The sequence below is a fragment of the Anastrepha ludens genome, chromosome 6 (assembly GCF_028408465.1).
Source record: "Anastrepha ludens isolate Willacy chromosome 6, idAnaLude1.1, whole genome shotgun sequence".
NCBI lineage: Eukaryota > Metazoa > Arthropoda > Insecta > Diptera > Tephritidae > Anastrepha > Anastrepha ludens.
The window spans coordinates 25836056-25858657 of NC_071502.1; the positions used below are offsets into that span (position 1 = coordinate 25836056).

The 22602-nt window shown below is 41.6% G+C and overlaps 1 protein-coding gene across 1 annotated transcript in view; it reads right to left on the minus strand.

The window, feature by feature from the left end:
- Positions 1–22602, minus strand: part of LOC128865966 (uncharacterized) — a 36211-nt gene that overhangs the window by 4813 nt on the left and 8796 nt on the right. Inside the window, exons 5-22 of the mRNA XM_054106412.1 lie at positions 22159–22235; positions 21758–21890; positions 21488–21630; positions 21002–21188; positions 16526–16638; positions 16180–16443; positions 14895–15992; positions 14291–14759; positions 14048–14211; positions 13874–13967; positions 13727–13811; positions 13511–13650; positions 6518–6754; positions 6110–6444; positions 5971–6038; positions 4402–4571; positions 4089–4304; positions 2460–2682 (exon numbers count right to left, since the gene is read on the minus strand). Coding sequence (XP_053962387.1) covers positions 2502–2682; positions 4089–4304; positions 4402–4571; positions 5971–6038; positions 6110–6444; positions 6518–6754; positions 13511–13650; positions 13727–13811; positions 13874–13967; positions 14048–14211; positions 14291–14759; positions 14895–15992; positions 16180–16443; positions 16526–16638; positions 21002–21188; positions 21488–21630; positions 21758–21890; positions 22159–22235 — 4174 coding nt within the window. The 3' untranslated portion in view covers positions 2460–2501. The remainder of the gene's footprint in view (positions 1–2459; positions 2683–4088; positions 4305–4401; positions 4572–5970; positions 6039–6109; positions 6445–6517; positions 6755–13510; positions 13651–13726; positions 13812–13873; positions 13968–14047; positions 14212–14290; positions 14760–14894; positions 15993–16179; positions 16444–16525; positions 16639–21001; positions 21189–21487; positions 21631–21757; positions 21891–22158; positions 22236–22602) is intronic.

Consider the following 22602-nt stretch of genomic DNA (forward strand, 5'->3'; position numbering starts at 1 on the left):
GACGGCTCTAGAACTGTAGACGGAGTGGGAGCGGGTATTTACTGCTCAAAACTAGGGATAAGGTAGCCTATCAAGCGGCCAGACCACACCAGTATTCTGTGGGGAAAGCCGCGGAGCTAGCCTACACAAGAACAAGAAAGAACTCAACAATTATATTAATATATACGTAGACAGTCAAACAGCAATAAAAGCAATAAGCTCATATTGTATTAAGTCCGAAAATGTTCGACGGAGCAGAGAGGCCATAGAAAGGCTAGCCGCAAACAGTAGGCTGCATATCTATTGGGTGCCTGGTTACAAAGGCATTATGGGGAACGAACTAGTAGATGAGATAGCATAAAGCGCTGTTAGACTACCATTTGAACAAGAGAACGACATACCAAAACCGCTAAATAGAGTATACAAGGAAATGGACGACTATATGAAGAAACGAATGGAAGCTAGGTGAACTAATCTGATCACACGCAAAACAGCAAAAGTATGTGTAGAACTAACGACGAAAAACTGACTCAATTCGTACTTACGCTCTCGCGAAAGGACTGCAGAACTATCATAGATATCAGGTCATAATCTATTGGCTGCACATGCGTACAAAATAGGCATTACTAACACGGACAAATACAGGAAATGCAGAGAGGATGTTGAGGAAACTTTAGAACACCTTCTGTGCGTTTGTCCGGTATTATTAAGAACGCGTTTAAAATGCCTGAGAGCCCCATTGTTTGAGGGTCTGGAGGACATCTCAAAATCGGATCTCCCAGCTCTGCTTAGATTCGCCAAAAGCGCTGAAATCCTACATTATGTCTACTTTCGGTATTCATAGAGGTCGGTCTCCATCTGGTATCGCTAGGGACCAAAAGCTCTATGCGTGGCTTATTGCCAACCAGGCTAACCTAACCTAAACTGGCTTCAAGTTCCCTTGGAAGCTGCACATCGAAAATTGAGTTAAGAAGGCCTGTATAGATTTTTTCTCCTGCAAATCTATGTTCGCCTAAAAATGGCTTTTCAATCCAGTTGCCGTACTCTGGATGTACCACTTAGCGATTCTGCCAGTTCTGACGTTTGATTGCCTAGTTTGGTGAGCAGTTCTTCGAAAGGGGCGTGTAAAAAAGCCCCACTGCCGCCCTTAACGTCATTTTGCACTTACTTCCGGTTGCTTTTCGGCTCAGGCTGCTCAGAGCGCTATTAGGTTGAAGAGGGTTGGCCTTTGGGGGCAATCTCCTATGGTAGCATTTTGAGTCTAATTGATTTCCTTCCTTCTTTGTAAATCGTACAGATCTCTCCATCCTCAAAGTAAGTTTTAAGGGTTGTGCTAGGGCTATCCCTCCAAGCAGGCTGGATTGGAAGGAGGGGAGAATCGGCACAGACATAAGAACCTCTATTTTTACCGACAGATTCAAGTAGAGGTGTTTTCAATCCTTCAGGCATGCAAAATGTTTAACTGTTGGGAGATATACATAAATATATGTAGGTATTTTCCGATAGGCAATCTACCCGTGTAAGAACGAATCCGTGTTAAGCGAAAAATAACTGTTTTGAGAAGACGCCGTCTTCAGTATTCAATTCCCCTTGCTCTGTTCTAACACTCAACGCTTTTCCGGCGAAAAAAGCACTATTTTGCGAACGAAGGTTATGGCTACATTGATTTGTTTACAGAAGTGAGAGGTATCGCACTCGAAGGAGAAGGCTTCATGCTAAACAGATTTTTCAATAGCAGTGTGACCCTCGTTATTTAAGAGTCATACTACGTTCTTTTCGAATCATTGACAGAGAGTTAAATTGTTAACGTTTATATTTATGTGTGTATGTATGTGGTATATGCACTTCTGATTATGACTTCGTGTGAATGAAGGGCTTGCGTTAATGAAATGCTTTTATACTTAAATGTACTCACAACGGCTTATTCTTATGAATGAACTATTTGAGGGTTTTTTTCAATTTCCCTAACATATTTTCATAGTACGCAAATACTATAAATAATACACGTACGATTTCAGTGAAATTTTGCTAAAGTCAAGTTGAAACATGATGTATTAATGCTGTGTTTTTATTTTTGAACATAAAGCAATTGACTAGCAAAAAAATATTATTGAAAATCATCATTTTTTCGAGCCTCTGTCTACCCCTAACCCGATCAGTATGTACTTTTATATGTGCATGTAGAAATGTGTTGGGTGAGCTAATAATTTGTTTTCCATTTAAATTTTTTTTGTTTTGCTGAGTGCAATGGAAAATAATTTATAATAAATGCAAATAATAGAAAAAATATTTACAAACTTTTAGCAGCGCACCTGTAAATTGATTTATAAAGAAAAGTGTGAAAACTGATATGTAAGAATGAGTGTTGTTGTTGCAGGCTCGATAGTTTCATTGAATGCTGCGCGGAATTAACTTATCTATGCGTGCACTGTGTATGTACATATGTATGTATGTATGTATGTATGTCTGTAGGTATGTACCGATTGTGGATGAAATATCAGGCCGTGATAACACAACATTCATTACTTGTGGAGTATCTTGCGATTTGCCGCTCCATAAAAATTCAAATCTACGAACCTAGAACGTTCGAATAGTGACGGATCAGTGTAGATTGGTTCACTAGGGTCTTCGAATTGATGATTTGTATTGGCGTTATTGCGCATCGGATTGATGACGGGCAGCTGGCACATGCGCGCTAAATTGCTGTTAAAGCAAGAGAAATAAGAGAAATAAAACAGAGATGAAAGTGTGGGCATGAAAGGTAAAGGATAGATATAATCCATATATATTTTAATATATTTCAATAAAATTAGTAAATTAAATTAAAAAAAAAACGAAAGTTGGAAATAATATAAATAAAATTTACAATCTGATATAAAAGATATATATTTACATTTTTTTTTACATGAAAGTATAGGGTGGGCCATGTAAAATTTGCTTTTTGAATCGGCTATAAAAAAAAACTAATCAATACTTTTTCCAAACTTTTTTTTTTATTTTGAAGATTGAACATTATCATTTATGAATGAAAAATAATATCGTTCAAATGGCTGCCTCGACTGGCTTTACAGTAGGCCATTCGATCAACCCAATTTTTAAGCACATTTTCGATTGTTTGGGCTCCAATTTCATGAATGGCAACTTCGATTTCGGCAACGCGAATGGCAACCATCTCTGGATGGTTCGCATAGCATTTGTCCTTAACGGCTCACCACAAAAAATAGTCCAACGGGCTTAAATCACAGCTCCGAGGCGGCCAATTGATATCGGAATTTCGGCTGATTATTCGGTTTTCAAAAACGGTAGCCAAAAGTTCGAGTGTAACTTTGGCAGTGTGACAAGTTGCACCGTCCTGTTGAAACCAAATGTCGTCCACCTCATCCTCTTTAATTTTTGGAAAGAAAAACTCGTTGAGCATGTCACGGTAACGCTCGCCATTTACTGTAACCGCGGCTCCTCGCTCATTTTCGAAAAAAAGTGGCCCGATGGTGCCGCCAGACCAAAAACCGCACCAAACAGTGACTCCTTGTGGATGCATTTGCTTTTCTACAGTAACGTGTGAATTTTCTGAGCCCCAAATCCGACAATTTTGCTTATAGACGTAGTCACCGATGTGAAAATCAGAAAAGAAGAAGAAGACTCACCACTTTGGAAATAGGTTTTCAATATTTCCCAATTTTGTTCAAGCGTATAGCGTCCCATTTCGTAAATGTCAAACCTTTAAGTAAATTGTGAACACATTTGACATGTCATTTGTGTTACCATTCTCAAAAAAATAGGCGGCTCAAAAAGCAAACGCTATATGGCCCACCCTGTATATAGAATATCGGCTTGGGATCTTATGTGACTTCCAGACACTTGGCCCGAGAGGTCATATTATTTGAACTTTTAGGTTCGTCAACTCGATGCTTGAAATCTTAGTATTGATTCAAAACCAACTTTCACGGCTTTATTCACTACGGGCAGGGAAATCTTAGTTACCAGAATTACTACATCTCTCACCCTGTTGAGTTTAAGCAGTGCTGTTTGTATGTAATTTAGTGCCTCTTAAATATTTTCACAGTTCAGTTCTCAAACTAAGACATAATTCTATTAGTAATTTAATTTACCCAGTTGCAAAGGTTTTATGCAAACTTCCGCCGAATATCGACATGTTCGAGCGGAAAGCTCCCGCTGTGCGATTTGGCATCGCATTTCCGCTGCCACTTGGCATTTGGCCGATCTCACTGAAACGCTCGTGTGTGCGTATCGACGAATGTCCCATTGAATGGATCGGTGAGTGACGATCGGCAGTACGATTCTTCGACATGGTGCTCCAGTAACGTCTATTGAAATGTTACACAAAGTGTAAAAATTAGTACGATTTGCTTTCGCTAAATGAATTTAAGTAAAAAATATGAGAATTTTTATTCGCAAACTCACCTGTAGGCCAAACCGGACACCAAGGTAATGCTGAAGAGTAGAACCATAAGTAGTATAATTGCTGTTATGAGGCCGTGATACTCGGAGGGGGTCATGCAGACGGTCTCGATGGGGGCGACCAGCTTACGTGGATACGACTCTTTTTCGATCTCCTCGCGTGTTTCAAAAACCTTAGTCAAAAGATAGAAGTAACGGGATTAATACCAGAACTACGACTATTTATGCAGTGCGCTTCATAACCAAAGCACAGGGACTTGTTGACAAGTTTTGACAATTTACTTTTTGAAGTGAAACTTCATCGACGCTTAGTCGATGGACGAGCGAGAATGGAGAGTAAAATTTCAAGGCCATGCAACGTTTTGGGCATTTTCGTTCCGCGAAAGAGAAAAAAGATATAACGTAGAGGAAAAGGAGAGAGAGAGAGCTATACCTTATATATATTTTATGATGAGTTTTTGTTGTTCAGTACAAAAGTGGAAACTGTTCGGCGCCGCCGCGACTATTTCAGACTGTTCAGCACTGTGGCAACTAGAATAATGCCCGCTACGGCTGCGCCTATTAACGCATTTTGTTCTTGTAGTCGCTAGGCATAGAACAGAGCATAAAACTACAAAAAACATATAAATCTAAGTTTCAAAAATAAAACTAAGTCAACTGATTTTCATTAAAAGTTAAAAATTTTTAAGCAAAATTTTTAGAAAGGCTTGCAAAGAGTGATCAGATTGGAGGTACTTTTTCCAATAGGAGTTCTTTGACAGATGACGGGTGCCTACTGTCAAACTAAATACATACTTTTTTTAGCATTCATTGACAGTTTATCATGGAAAGACTTACGCCTCAACAAAGTTTACAAATCGCAAAATTATATTACGAAAATCATTGCTCTCTGAAAGCAAAATTGCCATATTTGAGCTGAAGAGCAACCCGAAGCTATTCAAGAACTGCCATTACATCCATTGAAAACAACCGTTCGGTGGGGCCTATGGGCTGGAGGAATCATGGGCTCATATTTCTTTCAAGACGAGGCTGGCGCCAATGTAACAGTGAATGACGAACTCTCTCACAAGATGATAAACGACTTTTTATTGCCGGAAATTGAAGTTTGTGATCTCCACAGCATTTGGTTCTAACAAGACGGCGCTACTTGTCGTACAGTCCGTGAAATAATGGATTTACTGCGTCGTCGTTTCGGTGCGCAATTTATCTCCGTCTCGGACCAGTGGAGTGGCCTCCAAGATCGTGTGATATCACATCCTTGAACTTTTATTTGTGGGGTATGTAAAACCTAAATGTTTTGCGGAGAAGCCAGTCTCGATTGAGGCGTTGGAAGTCAACATTACTAAAGTTACTCAGGAGATACCGAACGACCGACTGAAGTCATCCAGCGAGTCACTAAAAATTGGAGTCTACGGTTAGCCGAATTACGGCCAACATTTGAAAGGGATTATCTTTAAGAAACAAATGTCATGAATGATCCTACTCAAAAATAATAAAGATTGCCGAATCAATTTGACCCTTCGTTGTTTTATTTCAATATAAACTCCGATGCCTCTAAGAAAAAAACCTTACCTCGATCATTTCGCGCACTTGTTCCGGTTCTTCCATTTCCTGATTGGACTTATCATCGCTTATGGCAGCTGTAAGAGTGTACATTTTTGTAGGTTTAAAAGCGGTTCAAAATGTTTACTTTCTCATAGAATCTACTCACTTTTGTTAAACTCTCCCAGCGTGCCTGTCACCTTCGTGCTATTCAACTCCGACACATCGTCGACCAAACGTTCAGCTACCGGTTCGGTATTTGATTCAATTTCTGCAACATCTGTTTCGTTCAACGAACGCCTACGCCGCCCGAAAGAAGGCTCTTGGCGACCGGCTGCACCTGGACAATAAGCCGGCTGACAGCCATCGCGACAAGTGCGCACAGTGGCCTCAAAGACAAGGAAATTAGATTCTGGTATTTTAAAAGCGTTGAAACGCGCCTCCAATGTATCGCCATCGCGTAATTTATCCAATTCCGGGAAGACATACGGATCCACGGGACATCTACAATTTGACATCCAACAACAGATTTGGTGGAATTATTTATTTCATTAAAATTATACTCGTATCTACCTACCCAAATCTGTCGATAAGTTGTATACTCCTGCCGGAGTAGGGATCGCGTGCCACTACATTTGTGGCAAATATATCGGTGACGTGATTGTAGCCATCCTGCGCCTCCAGGCGGAAGGTCAACGGGTCGCCCACCGCTATGGTGGTGGTTGGTCGTCCTTGGTAAAGTATCATGAGACGCACTTTGGAGCTAAGCGTATTCTCTGCGGGCAAGTACTCGATCGGTATGGGACTGCCGGATCTGTCGGAATCGGAAAGACTTTATACAGAAACGCATTGTGGCAAAGGATCAACAAAATGATGGACGATGGAGGAGCGCATGAAATGAGGTTCAGTATTAAAACAAAGAATTGGTGATTCATTCATGCCGCCTTCTCGCTCATTTCGTTGCGTTTTGAATATAACAAATTAATGGGATTAGTGATAGTTAAATAAAATTAATATTAGCTTATCGATAGAGCAAAGACTAGCAGCTGTATAGCGTAAAATAGAAAACTAGTAGAAAGCATGCGATTTTAAGGGATTATTCTGGCGGAAGAGGCCCCTAAAGTGGACCAATGTTTCTGTTTTCTTTTCCTCGAAGTACTCATCTCTTGTCATGGAAAGGCTGCTCCAAAAAACTATTTACTACGTTTATCATCGTGTGTTCGGAAAGAAGTCAGCACGAAATTCAGCACTAAAAGGGAACAGTTCACAGTGGACGAAATAAACCACTTAAGAAATGGACTCTACTAATGCCAAAATTACTATTGAAAGTAAATGATTAAAAATATATATAAATTTGTGGTACTGCTATAAATTGTGGAGCTCACACAGCAGGCAGGTAGAGCTTTTCATTGACGGTCAGACTTCTTGTACGCGACCAGGTAGGCACAAATTTTATCTTTATTAAGTCTTAAAACAGAGGAATCTAAGCTGAGGGCTGAAACGATACTGATTTTTAGCAGTTTCTGGGTTTCATAATACAAAAAATTCGCATCCTGGGATTAGATTGTGGAGCACGTCTACATATAAAGCAAAGGAATCACTATTCTGGTTGTAGATGAAAGTTTCTTAACAAATTTACAAAGTGGACAATAAAGAAGTAAGGAAATCTTTAAGGTGTTTCAAATGCAAGGATGGCGGACTGGGTAGAAGAAAATGGAATTCTAAAAGAATTCCAAGCAGGATTTAGAAAGAATTACTCGACGGCGTCAATAGTTCACTTAAAAGTCAATGAGCGAAAAAAGTGTATGCGTTTTTTGTTGACTTTAAAGCCACCTTTGACGAGGTACCTAAAAAACTGCTGATTTACAAATTACACGAAATGAGAATTTCGACAAAATTTGTTAACTTTATTTAAAAAAAAATATATCAGTAATCCATCTCAATCATTTGGTAAGGCAATAGTAAATCTGAACAATTTGAAAAAAGGCTTTTCGCCTTATGTCTCAATGACCAGCATGAAGAATTAGGAGCTGGCTTGTTAATTGATAATTACAGAGTCCGGCACTCGAAGCGTAACCAACTTCAGACCGCTCGCGCAGCTGATGCTAAATGCCAGTCCAGAGTATTGTTAACAAGCGCGCGGAAGCATTTTGCCGAGAGTAAACGCGAAAAAAGAAAATCAGTAATGGATTTCAAATGAAATAGTGAGATTGCATTACATTTGGCTGGTAAATCACAACCAGCGATTGTTCGTGAGCTCGAGCACCTCAAAGTAATTGAAGTTTTTGTTTACCGCACCATTACTCGTTACAATGACACTGGTAGCATCGCGAAACCTCATGGAGGTGGTCATCAAAAGACTGCAATGGTTAAAAAAGTGAAGAAACGACTTGAACGAAATCCCCGACGAAGTGCCAATCAAATGGCGAAAGAATTGGAAGTATCTGATCGGAGGATCCGCCGCATACTGAAAAATAATCTCAAAGGCAGGCCTTACAAGATCCAAAATACAAAATGCGCATCCTCTCACACCAAAGCAGCCAAAGTCAGACTTGAGAGAGCAAAGGAGTGGCTTCGCTTGGCCAAAAGGAGTAAATTTCCGAACAATGTGTTTTCTGACGAAACAATTTTTCAAATTGTGCAATTCGTAAGCTCCCAAAACGATAGGGTTTCCTAGACCGACCGTTTATACGAGAATTTGAGTCATCAATTGGCCACCAGAAGGCAGCACCCGCCACAGGTAATGGTTTCGGCCGCTGTAACCGCAGATGGGCGCTCTCCAATCGTTTTCATCGAGCCTGGCGTCAAGGTTAATGCGAAATACTATCGGGGAAGTATTCTGGAAGTTGCCTTGAAACCGTGGGCAGACAAACATTTCGGTGGCAGACCATGGACGTTTCAACAGGACTCGGCACCGTCTCACAAAGCTCGAGTGAACCAAAAATGGTTAAACAACAACGTTCCGAACTTCATAACGTCCACACAATGACTCTCAAATTCTCCAGATGCGAGTCCGATGGATTATTCTCTTAGGGCCATTTTGGAGGACAAAGTTCGAACTAAAAGATTCACCAGTCTCGAGGCGCTGAAAAAAACCAATGTCCGTGAGTGGGTCAAAATAACTGCAAGTCTCATTCGGGCTGCTTGGATTCGTTTCTGGACCGCCTCAAGACCATAGTCAAGGCAAAATGTGATGATATCGAGCAAAAGTAAATTGATTCTTAATTTCTTATAATTTTCACGAATTTTTTGAATTTGAATTGAATAAAAGTAATTTTCTAAGGTATGGACTTTTTAATTGGTTACACTTCGAGTGTCGAACCCTGTATCTGTTTCTGTTTCTATTCCAGTGAAATCATAAAAATCTTTCGAATGCAGCACTGCATTTTTTATTGTGAATAAGTTCAGTGGATAAGAAGAATAAGAAGACATATTAAAATTTAAGAGAAAACGTGAAATTTCCTCGTTTTTTGTGAATGTTGTAGAACAGAGTTATTCAAGAAATAGGAATATATAGAGAGCAGCTGGAGCAATTTTTTTGGTTGGTTTAGCGAATATTGGAACTTCATGTGTCTTCTTCTGTTTACTGCTTTAGGCATAGTTCCAAGGTTGATAGATTACCCGATTTGGCCTTCAGCTAAGGAGGAAAACGAAATTGAGCAACTAATTCCAGCTGCCAGGGCACGCTTATTTCACATACCGATGATAGGCCTCCCAGGTTTGCTCTTTAACTATGGTGAAAAAGAAAATTGTGAGGCGAACTTCGGCTGCCACGTCACTTGCGAGTTTCAGCAGAATTCTGCACGCTCATTTTCACACACTCGTCCAATCAGTCGTTGTTCAGACAGCAACGAAGTAAAATAAGCGAAGTAACATAATCTCATTTTTATCCTAAATAAACCACCGTCTCCGCCCATGTGATGTCAGCCAATCAGTTGATTTCTTCGAATCCGCTGAGAGCCGGTTAACGGTCTAATATTGGCCCCATCTTCTGAATTTTTTTTACTATGTCTAGTGCGATTTCGAATCAATGAGTTCAGCTAAATATCCAACGAGAAAGGACTTGACCATATGGTGGGTCTTATGCTAAATAGATAAGACACGTGGTGCTGAATTGCTTCTAGGGGAAAACTTCAGATTTTCTTACCTACGGGCTACTATGCAGGCGGTTTTGCAATTGAAGGTCAATCATAGTCTGAAGCGACAAACGTCCTAAAGACGCTCAAAAAACGCTCGTACCTCTACCCGTTTTGGCTGAGCATATCCACGTCTTGATGCTGTTCCATAAATAGAGGGACTTACAGTTTTAAGACGCCTCCGAACGGCAAGCATTTTTTATGAGGCGCTTTTTCATAGCAGCAAAATCCGAGGAGCGACTGCTATTAGAAACAACTTTTTCTATCATTTTGGTGTTTCATGTGTGGAGATTCGAACCTACGTTCTCTCTGAATTCCGAATGGTAATCACGTAACAATGTAAATGAAATGTAGTAATGTTCGCTCGTACCTCTTCAGAAGTACTACAGGAATGTAAATTGAGAGTAAATTGCGTCGTGTAGAGGAACAAGCCTGAACTTGTCGGGCACCAGGAAGCGTTAGGTGAATCTGAGATATCAAGTACAAAAAACATGGATTTTTGGTACCCAAGTGAAAAAAGCGGAGCATATTGGCAGCGGACCTCTTTATCCAGCTGAAAAGGAGTTACGATAACTCGTTCGCTTGTTTGCGCGACACAATCTATGGGAGCAACGTGGATATTAGGGAGAATCGGATAGAGTTTCCAACCGGAAGCAGGCTGAAAATTCAGATCACATTCTCTGTGCTTATTCGATATTTGCAATACAAAAGGAGACACAACTTCTTTGGTCCGGAGCCCGTTCTGTACTCCCTTCTGCAACCATCAAGGCCACGATTAGCAAACAGGTTACTTCAACCCATAAGCGAGCTTGGTAGGCTGGGAGAGTCTATAGATGGACAAAACTGATGTAACCTGTCATATCTGACCGACTGTCGTAGCTCCTCTTGTCACTAAGGAGTTAGCAGCAGGCTATAGGCAGTTGATGAAAATGATGGCGGGCCACTTTCTATGGGCGAAGTACGTGGAAAAGGTGGGCATCTCAGACACTGCACTCTGCCCTGCATGTGCAGAGAGGATGAGACGGCGGACCACTTTCTGTGCGTCTGTCCGGCATTCGCTCGAATCAGGTTTGAGGTCTTCGCCTTGCCACTGACGAGCACCTTGACTCCTTGGTACGACAAGATCTACTCAGATTACTGCGGAGGTCGGGTAGATTTAAAGAAAATTGAAAAGGGAATCCGAGTGCACTGCAATGGACTTAATGTTGTCTGAGTGCTGTACTTGCTAGCTGTTAGGACAAAAACAAAAAAGATGACACATTTCTGGGTCAGATACATAGAGAATGGATTCAGCCGTATTCTGTGTCTGATCTCTCTATAACAGATCTCTCAGATATCTTAAGAAGTCCGCAAAGTTTGTAGAGGAGCTAAACTCGCGCTATCCACCCCCTTTTCCCACTTTATCAACCTTACTTACAGTCTTGGACCTCAACTGTAGGCGGAGTCTGCACCTGAATAATTGGGTTTTAAATTATGAAATTATGATCTGCTGCTTGTCTCAAATCTAAGTCCTTCACTCAAAATTATGTAATCTTGCGTGGGTTTGGGCACTCCGCAAATAAATAATAAATTAGTTCGCAAGGAAAAATATTGTTTTTGAAGGGCGAAATAGTTGTCGTTGTGTTTTAGACAATGTGAAAATCATTTACACTCCGCGGCAAAGCAATAGCCGATATTTTGTGTAGGTTTGACAATTTTTCTCATTTTTTTTTGTAGTTTTTTCTATAAAAGTAGAGCTCACTGTCTAAGAAAATTCATATAAGTCCAAATTTAAAATTTTATGCATACAAAAAATTTGAAAAATTCCATAAACATTTCATCCTAATTCCACGGTTCTTAATTAGAACTTCTAGAAAAATTTGTGGCATTCAATTTTATTACTAATTCAATTTTAGTACAAAAAAGTGAAAGTTTGACGCAGCTGAAACATTGCGCTGAATTTTTTGACGGTGTGGCTTTTAAGAGCACAGTGGAGATATTTCTCACTCATGAGAAATTGCTATTGGTAAAAGGGAGATTGAATAGCACACCGACAGAAGCTATCAGTTTTTTCCCATGGCTAGAACAAAAATGAGTAGTTTGCTGAGCACTTTTGTAATTAAGAATGATTATAATACGAGTGCTTATATGATAGTTAGCTGTCAGTTGTCAGCTGTCATAGTCAACTCTGTAGCGATATATTCAAAATTGTTAGACTATTGATATGGTTTTGATTGCCGCGGGCTGCATGATTTCTTCCCACAATCGGTATTGCCACTCTCCTTTTGAGGGGGGAGCCTGCTTTAGAGGCTTCAAAAATTCGTTTTTTTCGTGGATTTTTTTGGGAAGGAAAGAAATATTCGATTCAAACGAAACTTTCTGGTTTTATTGTTATATATTTAAACAGTCTTCTCAAATTTTTTCAATAAAATATATGTCATATTATGCCTGATACAAGCATTTTGCCGAGGCGCCTCGATTGTGCATGTGTCGTGCGGCGGGAAAGATGCAGGTCGCAATTTTAATCTGAAGCCAAAAGCCCAAAAAAAATTTTTATTTTGGTATAGTAAAGCTTCTAGTTAAATCAAGAAAATTAAACAAAAAATGAGAAATTCAAAAATTTTTCGCTAATAAAAAAAAAAATTAATTTTTTTGTAAAATCAAATTCACTTTAAATTGTTTAAAAAGTGGGTTAATCATAACTTTCTTAAGGTTTTTTGCGTTCAACTAGAAGAGAATTGAATTCCGAATACAATCAATGTTATCTCGTTTCGATGGGACGTTTAACTTTTTCCCTATCTTTCCCGCCAATTAGGAAAAATTGCAAAAATAAAAAACCGAGAAATCGCATTTGGAGCGATCCGGCCGCTCGTATACCAGCTCGACGCTTGCTCACAATTTCTTCTGTAACTCCGAAAATATTTTGAATTTGCTTCTGAAATTTTGAGGACACATTCTTGGCTAGTTTGGGAAGGCATTTACGTAAAAAAAAATCGATTTTTGAAGCCTCTAAAGCAGGCTCCCCCCTTAATACAAACACTTGCGAGCGTTTTAGTATACACTAAAACTTAGCTGAGACTTCCTTTCCAACAAAAATTATGCTTACATATAATTATCTGCTTATGTGTTTATTATTATTAACGGTGTAGGAAATGTGTTTAAAACCTCAAGTCAAATCTTCAAACTTCATGTCATTTGCTGTGAAAAACAAAAAAAAAAAATACAATATAAAGCACAGCGCATAAATTTGTGCATGCATTTTCGTAACTGAGGCCAGAATAATACCTTATGTACGCATATTCATAGGTATAGAGTTGTTTTTGTATCTAAGTATTAGCTACCTAAGGCCGCTAAGCTACGCTACTCACTACCAATCAACTTCACATACGCCTACAAGTATGCAAGCCCATTTCGCGCTTCATACAACCGCGCGCATTTCTATGCATTTGTCTTACCCTGCACCAATGTAACCGGAAGTGACAATCGCTTCACCCGGTCCGCGGAAAACACAAGTCAAATTATAGCGTTTATCACGACTGGTTTGTACATTGTCGGAGAATTGCACAACAACAATATTGGTCAGCGTGTCGCCGTACTGCGAAAAAAGTTAAATTATTTTTTTGAATTTCGATATGGCAACTGCATTTCATTAGATTAGCAAAAAAACCTACTCTTTGTGTGCCGCAATCGGGATAGCCTTGTGGGCCGCTGATGCGTAGCACGTTCACGGTGCCGCCATTGCCGCGGAAGAAACATCTACAAAACAAATTGCGTGTTAGTACAACTCAAACATTGATCGCTTGTGCCGCTTGACCCACCTGTCATAGTAGCCGTACGTGTAGATGCGCCCAAGAAAGCCCTCCGGCGTGCGTATTGTGAATTCCATGCCCTCTTCGTTGCAGGTTTGTGTTACTGCAAGCCAAAACGTATTTATTATTGGAATGCGTTCAAATACATTTCCTGAGACTCCAATCCATCGCTCATTCACTCACCGTCCATGCACTCGCCATCGCTGCGTCCCAAACTGCGTTCATAGTAGTCATAATTGGCTGCATCAAAGTTGCTCGGATCGTGCACGTCCAGTTCGCGCGAATCGCGATCGCTCAGCTCACAATTAGGCAGATCGCGTTCATCGTAATTTGTAGCCGCCGCATCTCTGCGCAGGTGAGAAATGTGCGCATGTAAATAACGACTTTGCTTGTGCCGCATCGAAGCAGGCCATCTGGACCACTCACCTGTAATTAAAGCTGCGGCATATGAATTCGCGCGACTCGATGCACTCGCGCTCGCACTGGATGAGCGAAGGCACGACTAGTGCGCGCCGCACGTAGTGGCGTCGCATTTTGTGTCTTGCTGCGATTTGTTTAAAATTATCAGTCTCTTCGCAACGCGTCAACAGTGGCCGCGGTGGACCGCCAGTTGCAGAGCCACCAGCAGCTGGACCGAGGCCGCTTGGACCGCCTGCGCCGTAAGGATGTAGTGGTGGCGGTAGAGGGCGATTGTCATCGAGCGGCGGTGGTGCACCTACGCCATGTCCGTAGGGTCGATTGAAGGGACTCTCATAGTGGGGATAGCCACCGCCGATCGCAGGTCGTCTGCCTATTGGGATCTCGTACTCACGATCATATCCACCATAACGATCGCCGTAGCGCTCGTCATAGTCCATGTCGTAGTAGTGGGGCGGTGGGCGTGGCCGATCGTAACCTACATGAGAAGATTTGGTTAGCGCTTTTTAACTCAGCTCCGATTCGATCAGTAATTTCGGTTAAGCACACGAAAGTCTTGCTAGTCGATTAGTGTATTTGTTGTAATTATTATTTTATAAGTAGTTACGCTTACCTGGCCTAACGCCGCCACTACTACCGCTGCTGCCAAATCGATTGCCATATTTGTAAATATCGATTGGAAAGCGTTCGGTACCTACCGGGAAGCGATTCGGCGATGAAGGGTATTTACTTATTGTTGTAGGCGGCACTAAAGGTGCGGGTGGATATCGCTTCGCCGAGTCTGGTTCTGGTCTGCGTGCACTGTGTATTAGGTCATCTGGTGGATAACGTCCGTCGGGGCCGTAACGTGACGGCGTACCACCACGACCATCTGTTAGTAGCGGGTAGCGCGAATCAAAGGAGGAGGGACGAAAACGTTTGTCAAGGAAGAAACTATCCGGAGCATCGCGTCCTGTATACCCGCCTAAGGGTTCTCTGCCGGGTGCGTAACGCGAGGGGTACCGACTGGCATAGCGATCTTCAGGGTAACGCCCAGCTGTGCCATATGGACGATAAGACAGATCATCGTCTGGTGGGTAGGGTCTCGTATGCGGCACATCGCCCGGCAAGCCATTGTCGGTAACTGGCGGTATGGGATAACGGTCCAAAGGTCGGTAAGGATAACGGTCACGTAGTGGATAGCCACCAGCCACTGGATAACGTTCGCGATCGCGTTCGCCATAACGACCGGGCGGGTAACGATCATCGACAGGGATGGGAAAGCGCTCACGGTCACGACCGCGATCACCTAACGGGTAGCGCTCCCGCTCACCAATCGGATAACGTTCCCGATCACCAATCGGATAACGTTCACGATCATCAATTGGATAGCGGTCTCTGTCACCCGGGTAACGATCTCGGTCACCGCTTGGATAACGTTCACGATCACGCTCACCAATAGGATAACGTTCACGATCACGATCAACGGGATAGCGATCACTCGGATAACGGTCACGATCTGCTGGGTAGCGTTCACGATCGCGATCGCCAGGATACAAATCTACACCGCCACCTGGGTAACGATCTCGGTCACTCGGATAGCGTTCATTATCACCAGCAGGAAGACGTCCGGGTGGATAGCGTTCATCGTAAGGGTCACGACTGTCGACGGGTGGTGGATAACGGCCATCTCCAGCATAACGATCACCGCCGCCGCCGCCTGGATAACGATCTGGGAAAGGAGGGTTAATAAAGCGCACGTTGTTAGTTGGTTAGCGAGTAAGTGAGGGTGTAAGCAGTTACATATACAAAATGTACGCACTTGCATTTGTATGTATTGAAAAATGCGCATGTGGTAGTAGTATTGCAGTTAAACATTGAGCTACATATAAAAGTGTGCACAAAGCGTAGACATTTACCATATTCATTGGGCGCTGGGTAACGGTCATATGGACGGCCGTAGTCATCAACGCCACTACCACCGCCCGCACCACCACCTGCGCCTGTGCCGCCACCTCCACCAGGATATCTGCCACCAGCACTGCCGCCACCGCCAGCACCATATCGATCGTCATCTTTGTTTGGTGGGCGCCAATTAGAGCCGCCATGTTCGCCAGGCCGGTGGCTGCCACCGCTACCAGTGCCGCCATGCCCATCTGCGTCGCCGCCACCAACCACGTTTACTGGAACCAAAACAAAGCAAATTATTTGTGCGTTTATTGAGGCGATGAAAGTACGAGAGTGGCCGCTTTTTGCACTACTTACACATCAGATTCTCATAATAGTCGTAGTCGGCGTCGTAGATGATGCGCATGCCGTCCTTCTGATTGTAGCGACTCAAGCGGCAAGTGCGAAATCGATCACTGTACACGGCCGAGCTGTTGTAAAGAAAATAAAATAAAAAAAAAAAAAACTGTCAAAGCATTGCGGAGCAAAGGTAAAAGTAAAGTGGGAATGCAGCAAAGAATTGCATATGACAGGTTTATTTAATGATTTTGATTTGTTCGCTGAACCGTTTACTGTTCACACAATTTTAAATGCCCACTTAAATGTCAGTCAACGCGGAACAGCAATAACAGTTACGTGCAACACATATCGACAGCGTGTGTGTGTGTGTGTGCGTGCGGTGAGTCTTGCGACGACTTTCCATTTGTTGAGTTAATTAATTTTCCATTACAATCGGAATCATTAAAGTGTGCGCAGAAAATGTTGGCAAAAGTCGCATTTCTTTGGTTGACGGCAATCAGATCAATGCACAGCTTGGGTGCCTGGCAGTCGCCTAAGAGGAGCATCTGCGCGCAACGATCACTTTGTAAAGGCATCAGCAGGCATTTGTTCAAGTAAATTAAACGCATGCGTACGAAGAGAGGAATTATGTAAAGAGGTAGCGGAAAAGTGTCACTCAACGCTCAAATATTCTTATCTAATTGACACAGAAAAGGCCGAGACTTCCTTGTGGTGAAGTGGTTAATATTTATTAGTATTTGAAGCTAATTTTAGCAATTTGATGGCGCCGCATTCGAAGTTCGTTGAGTACAAGAAATATGAAATTTTAGAAAGGGTTTTTTAGGAGCGGCTTTAACTATGAATCTCGGATGAAGACGCATGTCGAACCCTTGATGATATGTCTAAAGAGTTGTATGTTGACAGATCAACCATTGATAAACGTTTGCACGCGATGGGTAGAAAGAAAGCAGGTAACTGGGTGCCACATCAATTGAAGGAGAGAGATATCGAGAGACGTTTGGTGACGTGTTGAATGGCAGAAAAGAAAAGGTTTTCTGCATCGCATCGTCACTGGCGATGAAAAATGGATTTATTATGGTAACTCTAAGCGTCCAAAATGTTGGAGCCTGCCAGGTGAACCAGGTTCATCGAAAGCGAAAAAAAATATTCATGGTTCAAAGGTTATGTTGTGCATCTGGTGCGACCAGAAGAGTGTCTTATATCATGAACTCCTTAAACAATCTGAAACCATCACTGGCGATCGTTACCGACTGCAGCTAATGCGTTTGAATCGAGCTCTCAAAAAAAAGCGGAAAAGGCCGGAATGGGAGGGTAGACATGACGAACTGATTTTGCTGCATGACAACGCCAGCCCACACGTTGCTAAATCGGTCCAGAAATATTTAGAGGAACTGAATTGGGCAGTCTTGCTCCACACGCCGTATTTACCAGACGTTGCACCTTAGGACTACCGCCCTCAGTCAGCCCTTATTGGAGAGCGGTTCAGTTCGTACGAGAGCATCGTAAACTGGCTCAATGAATGGGTCAAGTCAAAAGAATTACAATTTTTCGTCAGAGGTATCCGTATGCTGTCTGAAAGATGGAGTACAGTTGTAGCTTCCAATGGCACATGCCTCACTTAATATCACGTATTTTTTAATTGTTTAAATAACTTTGGCTAAGAAAGGACGGAAACTTATTCCCATACCAAATAGTATACTTTTTGGCATTTCCATAAAGGTTTTTTGTTAGTTCATACGCCATACACTGAAAACTTTCTTGATCCTCATCTCCTTACATCTAATATCACATTTTCTTTTGTTGTGGTTGTTGTAACAGAGAGGGAGAGGGGTGTTGGATGAGTGGGTTTTGAGTGGCATGTGAAAAGGTGGTTAGTGTCGTTCGGGGTGCCTTCACATGCTGGACATGTGTTGGATATGTTAGGGTCGCCTCTGGATAGGTAGGAATTGAATCTGCTACAATATCCAGAACGTAATTGTGCCAAATTTACGCGAGTTTCTCGGAGTACCTGTAGCTCTCCATCAGAAACAGGTGCCGGTTGGACTCCGATGACGGCATTCAGAGGTCGGGATTTTAGGAAGGTCGTAAGTGTTTCCCGATGAAAGTATTTTGGCGTCTGTCTGTATACTGTCCGGTCCAGTAGATGTAAGTGCGTTTTGTCCTGGATTTTTTAATTATAAGTTACTGTTGCTCTATGCACGTGAATGTTTTTAACTAATGCATTAATGGAAATTGATGAAGCGACGCTGGGAGTGTTTGAGAGAAAGTTTCAGCGCAAGATTTTTGGATCTTTGCACGTTGGCAACGGCGAATATTGCAGGCGATGAAACGATGAGCTGTACGAGCTTTATGACGACATGGACATAGCGAAGTGAAACAAATTTAATGCGAGAATTTACATTAACCTTCTTCTTCTTTATTGGCGCGATAACCGCTTACGCGATTTTGGCCGAGTTTAATAAAGCGCGCCAGTCGTTTCTTTCTCGTGCTACCCGGCGCCAATTGGACAAACCAAGTGAAGTCAAGTCCTTCTCCACCTGATCTTTCAAACGCATCTAATACTTTCAGAGCCGCAGCGTTTGTTTGTATTCGGACTACATGACCCAGCCAACGGAGTCGTTATGGCCCACCTACAACCTCTGGAGGTCATCAACATTGAGAAACATGAAGTGATGGGATGCCTGAATATTCACGGCAATGAGAGACTCACTGGCTTTTAGTCTGTTGGAGAACAAGCAGCCAAAATTGGCATCCCGCACACCACTAGCTCTCATAGTTGTAAACAACCGGAGACAACGAAAACATTCTTCTATTTCCTCTGTGAATGCCCTGTCCTCTGGAAGGAAAAAATGTTCACCTTGGGCAAACCGCTGTTCGAGAGTCTCGAACAACTGTCCGGATTAGAGGTCAACAACCTGATAAGGTTCTTAAACCGCACAGACTGGATATGCTCTTGTTGTAACTAATCGTTAAACAAGTCGGTAACGAGGATGTGCCAACAAAATGGTGCGGAAAGGCTAGTTGGATTCTAGATGAATCACCACTCCAACCAACCATCAAAAGAAAAAGGCAAAGCAAAAAATGTTGCAAGTATCGAGGTAAAAATTTACTGATATCGCAAGTACTGAGTACGCAATGGAAAAAAAATAGTATCGCAAGTATCGAGGTGTGCAAAAATCGAGTTTCTACTGTATTCGATCTTATAATTTAATATATGTATACAAGATGAAGTCCAAAATAAACAAGACTGAGCTAAAATAGAAACGAGAGGAACTTTGTTCTAATAACTTCGAGTTTATTTATTCAAAATAGTCCCCTTTGCCCTCGATACACTGTTTTGCGCCATCTAAAGCATTTCGAAAGAGTGTTTTAGGTCATTAACCGGAATGTCCTTCGGGATGTCGGTACAAGCCTTTTGGGTCGTCTCTACGGACGCAAAACGTTTTCCTTTCAGGGCCAAAGACAATTTTCCGAATAGGTAGAAGTCACAGGCATATCAGGCGAATATGGCTCTAGTAAAAAAATCAGTCACAAGAGTGGATCGATGAGATGTTGCATTATCATGCAATAAGCGCCAGCTTCCTTCTTCGTGGTATCAGGGCGAATTCAACGAATACGATGCAACAAATGCTTCAAAACGCCAAGATAGAAAATTGCATTGACGGTTTGGCCCATCAGCATGAATTTCTTGGGGACAATTCACTTGGAATCGTAAAAACAAATGAGCATCGATTTTTTGGGTGGTAGCTCGGCTGGGACCTTCCACTCGGCACTTTGACGCTTAGTTTCAGGTTCATATTTTAAACACCACGTTTCATCACCAGTTTCAATGTTATAAAGGAAGTTCTCGTCATTTCTCGCCTCTTTAATGAGGTCTTTGGAATGTTGAATTCTGAGCAATTTTTGGTCCTCAGTTAACTTGTGCGGAATGAAACGTGCACAGACCTTTCGTAAGTCCAAATGATCAGTTAAAATGTGATAAATCGATGTTTAGGAGATATTCAACTCCGATTCCATGAATTTCAACAATGATTTCGATTGATTTTTGATAAATTTACGAACAATTTCGATGGAGTTTTTTTCGGTGATTACTGATTTTGGGCGACGGCCCGTATTTTCATTGGCATTTATGTATTCACAACCATCTCTAAAACGTGTAAATCACTCATGAACTCTGGCACGCGACAGAGAATCATCGCCATAAACTTTTTTCATGAATCCAAATGTTTCGGTAAACGATTTACCGATTTTAAAACAAAATTTGATATTAGCTCTTTGTTCGAAACTCATCTTTGCACCGATGACACAAACACACTTTAGACGCAATAACTTCGCTTCGACTGAACCGAATGTCACCAAGTTTTCACTGGAAGTCAGCTAGGGAAGTAACTTCGAACGCACTAACTCATTAAAAATATGGCGCTATCAAAAACATTTTTATGACGCCAGTCTTATTTATTTTGTAAATTTGTATTCGAGTTTTTAAGTACTCACCGACACTGAAAGCTTGTTTGACGGAGGCACTCGTCCAAGCATTCACTTAGAGAACGGCCCGTAATCTCGGAATGGAACTCGCCGCCCAGGCGTGAATTGCGATAGCGTTGAAAGGCGGTATCGGGCCGGCGACCCGACGAGAATAGATGCGATGTGACGGAATTATCGGGATAATCAGTAGCGCGTTCTGCAATCAAAAATGCGAAAAATTAAAAAAAAATGAGAAAAACAACAACATTAAGAAACACTCTGTAATTATTATTGGCATTTTAATAAGTTTGCGAAACAAGTCGCCTGAACAACGCCTGAATTAGAAGCTAATTTGTGCTATGTTTGTGCGGTAGAGTGACTGCGAGTGGAATCGCCGCACGTATCCCAGTTTATAACAGGTGGCCACATTTGTGGGATACCACGGCAACACTGCGGGCATTTCTCATTTTCCACTTTCCGTACCGCAACCCTTACCCGCCTTGTACTTGTACTTACGATTGTCTAAGCAGACCAGATCATAGAAATGATGAGTCGGACTGGAACTGATGCTAATGTCGTCTTTCTGCGAAATGGAGTCCTCTTCAGACAAAATGCACTGTTTCGTCTGATCATCAAACTCGACGGAACGACAAAAGTATCTGAAATTGCACAACAATTACCGCGTTCATAATTGTTTAATTGTATTTGCACAAGGCACGCTAAGTGAGGTTATGTAATGTGTACGTATAGGTTGGTTGTTTGTATGCTGCCTGAGTGGTTACTTACTTCTCGGCGCGCAGACACATCGTCTGACATTCTTCCAATGTCATGTTATTAAAAATATCCACTTCGAAGGGACCGCCCAGTCGTTTGTTCTCCTCCTTAACGAACACGGCCAAGCCGTCACAACGTCGCTCAGCTGGAGAAAAGAGGGGGGAAAAATGTGAAGAATTGCAATTTCATTACCCCGCCAGGTGTATATTCTACTTGTGTGTGTGTGTGTGTGGGTATGTAAGCAATTGATAAGTGGCATTTGTTTTGATTTGGAATGATAACAAGGAAGAAACAGGTTTGCATGCATACACATGAATATGCGCATGTATGTGTGTGTGTGTGTCTATGTATGTATTATTGTGTATTCGTGTAGATGAGTTAATGTAATGACTATGGCAGTGGAATTTGCATACCATTCAAGCAGGTGTTCTCCAGATAATCAGAGTTGGGGTCATCTTCGAGCAATTCGGGATGTGTGCGACGTGTGAATCTGTTGATGAGAAGATAAATATTTAATTGCCGTTATATTTTTGCATTTGTTTGCATTTTGTAAGTATTGCCTTTTAACAATTCAATAGAAACATTTGTAGATTAGGGTGACTCAGCGAAAAAAAGTTGCTGTTTTTCCATGGGAGTTATTGTATAAAATTTGTTATATTTATTTTAAGGTATTTAACAAAATATTTCACAAAAATATTAAAAATTAACTTTTAATATTAAAAAAAAAAAATAAATAAATAAAAAAAGAAATAGAATAAAAAAACAAAAATAAATAAATAAAAACAAACTTTTAGGTGAAATTTTTTAATGTACATACAGTCACTCACATCTTATTTGATACCGACACGATTTTTTTT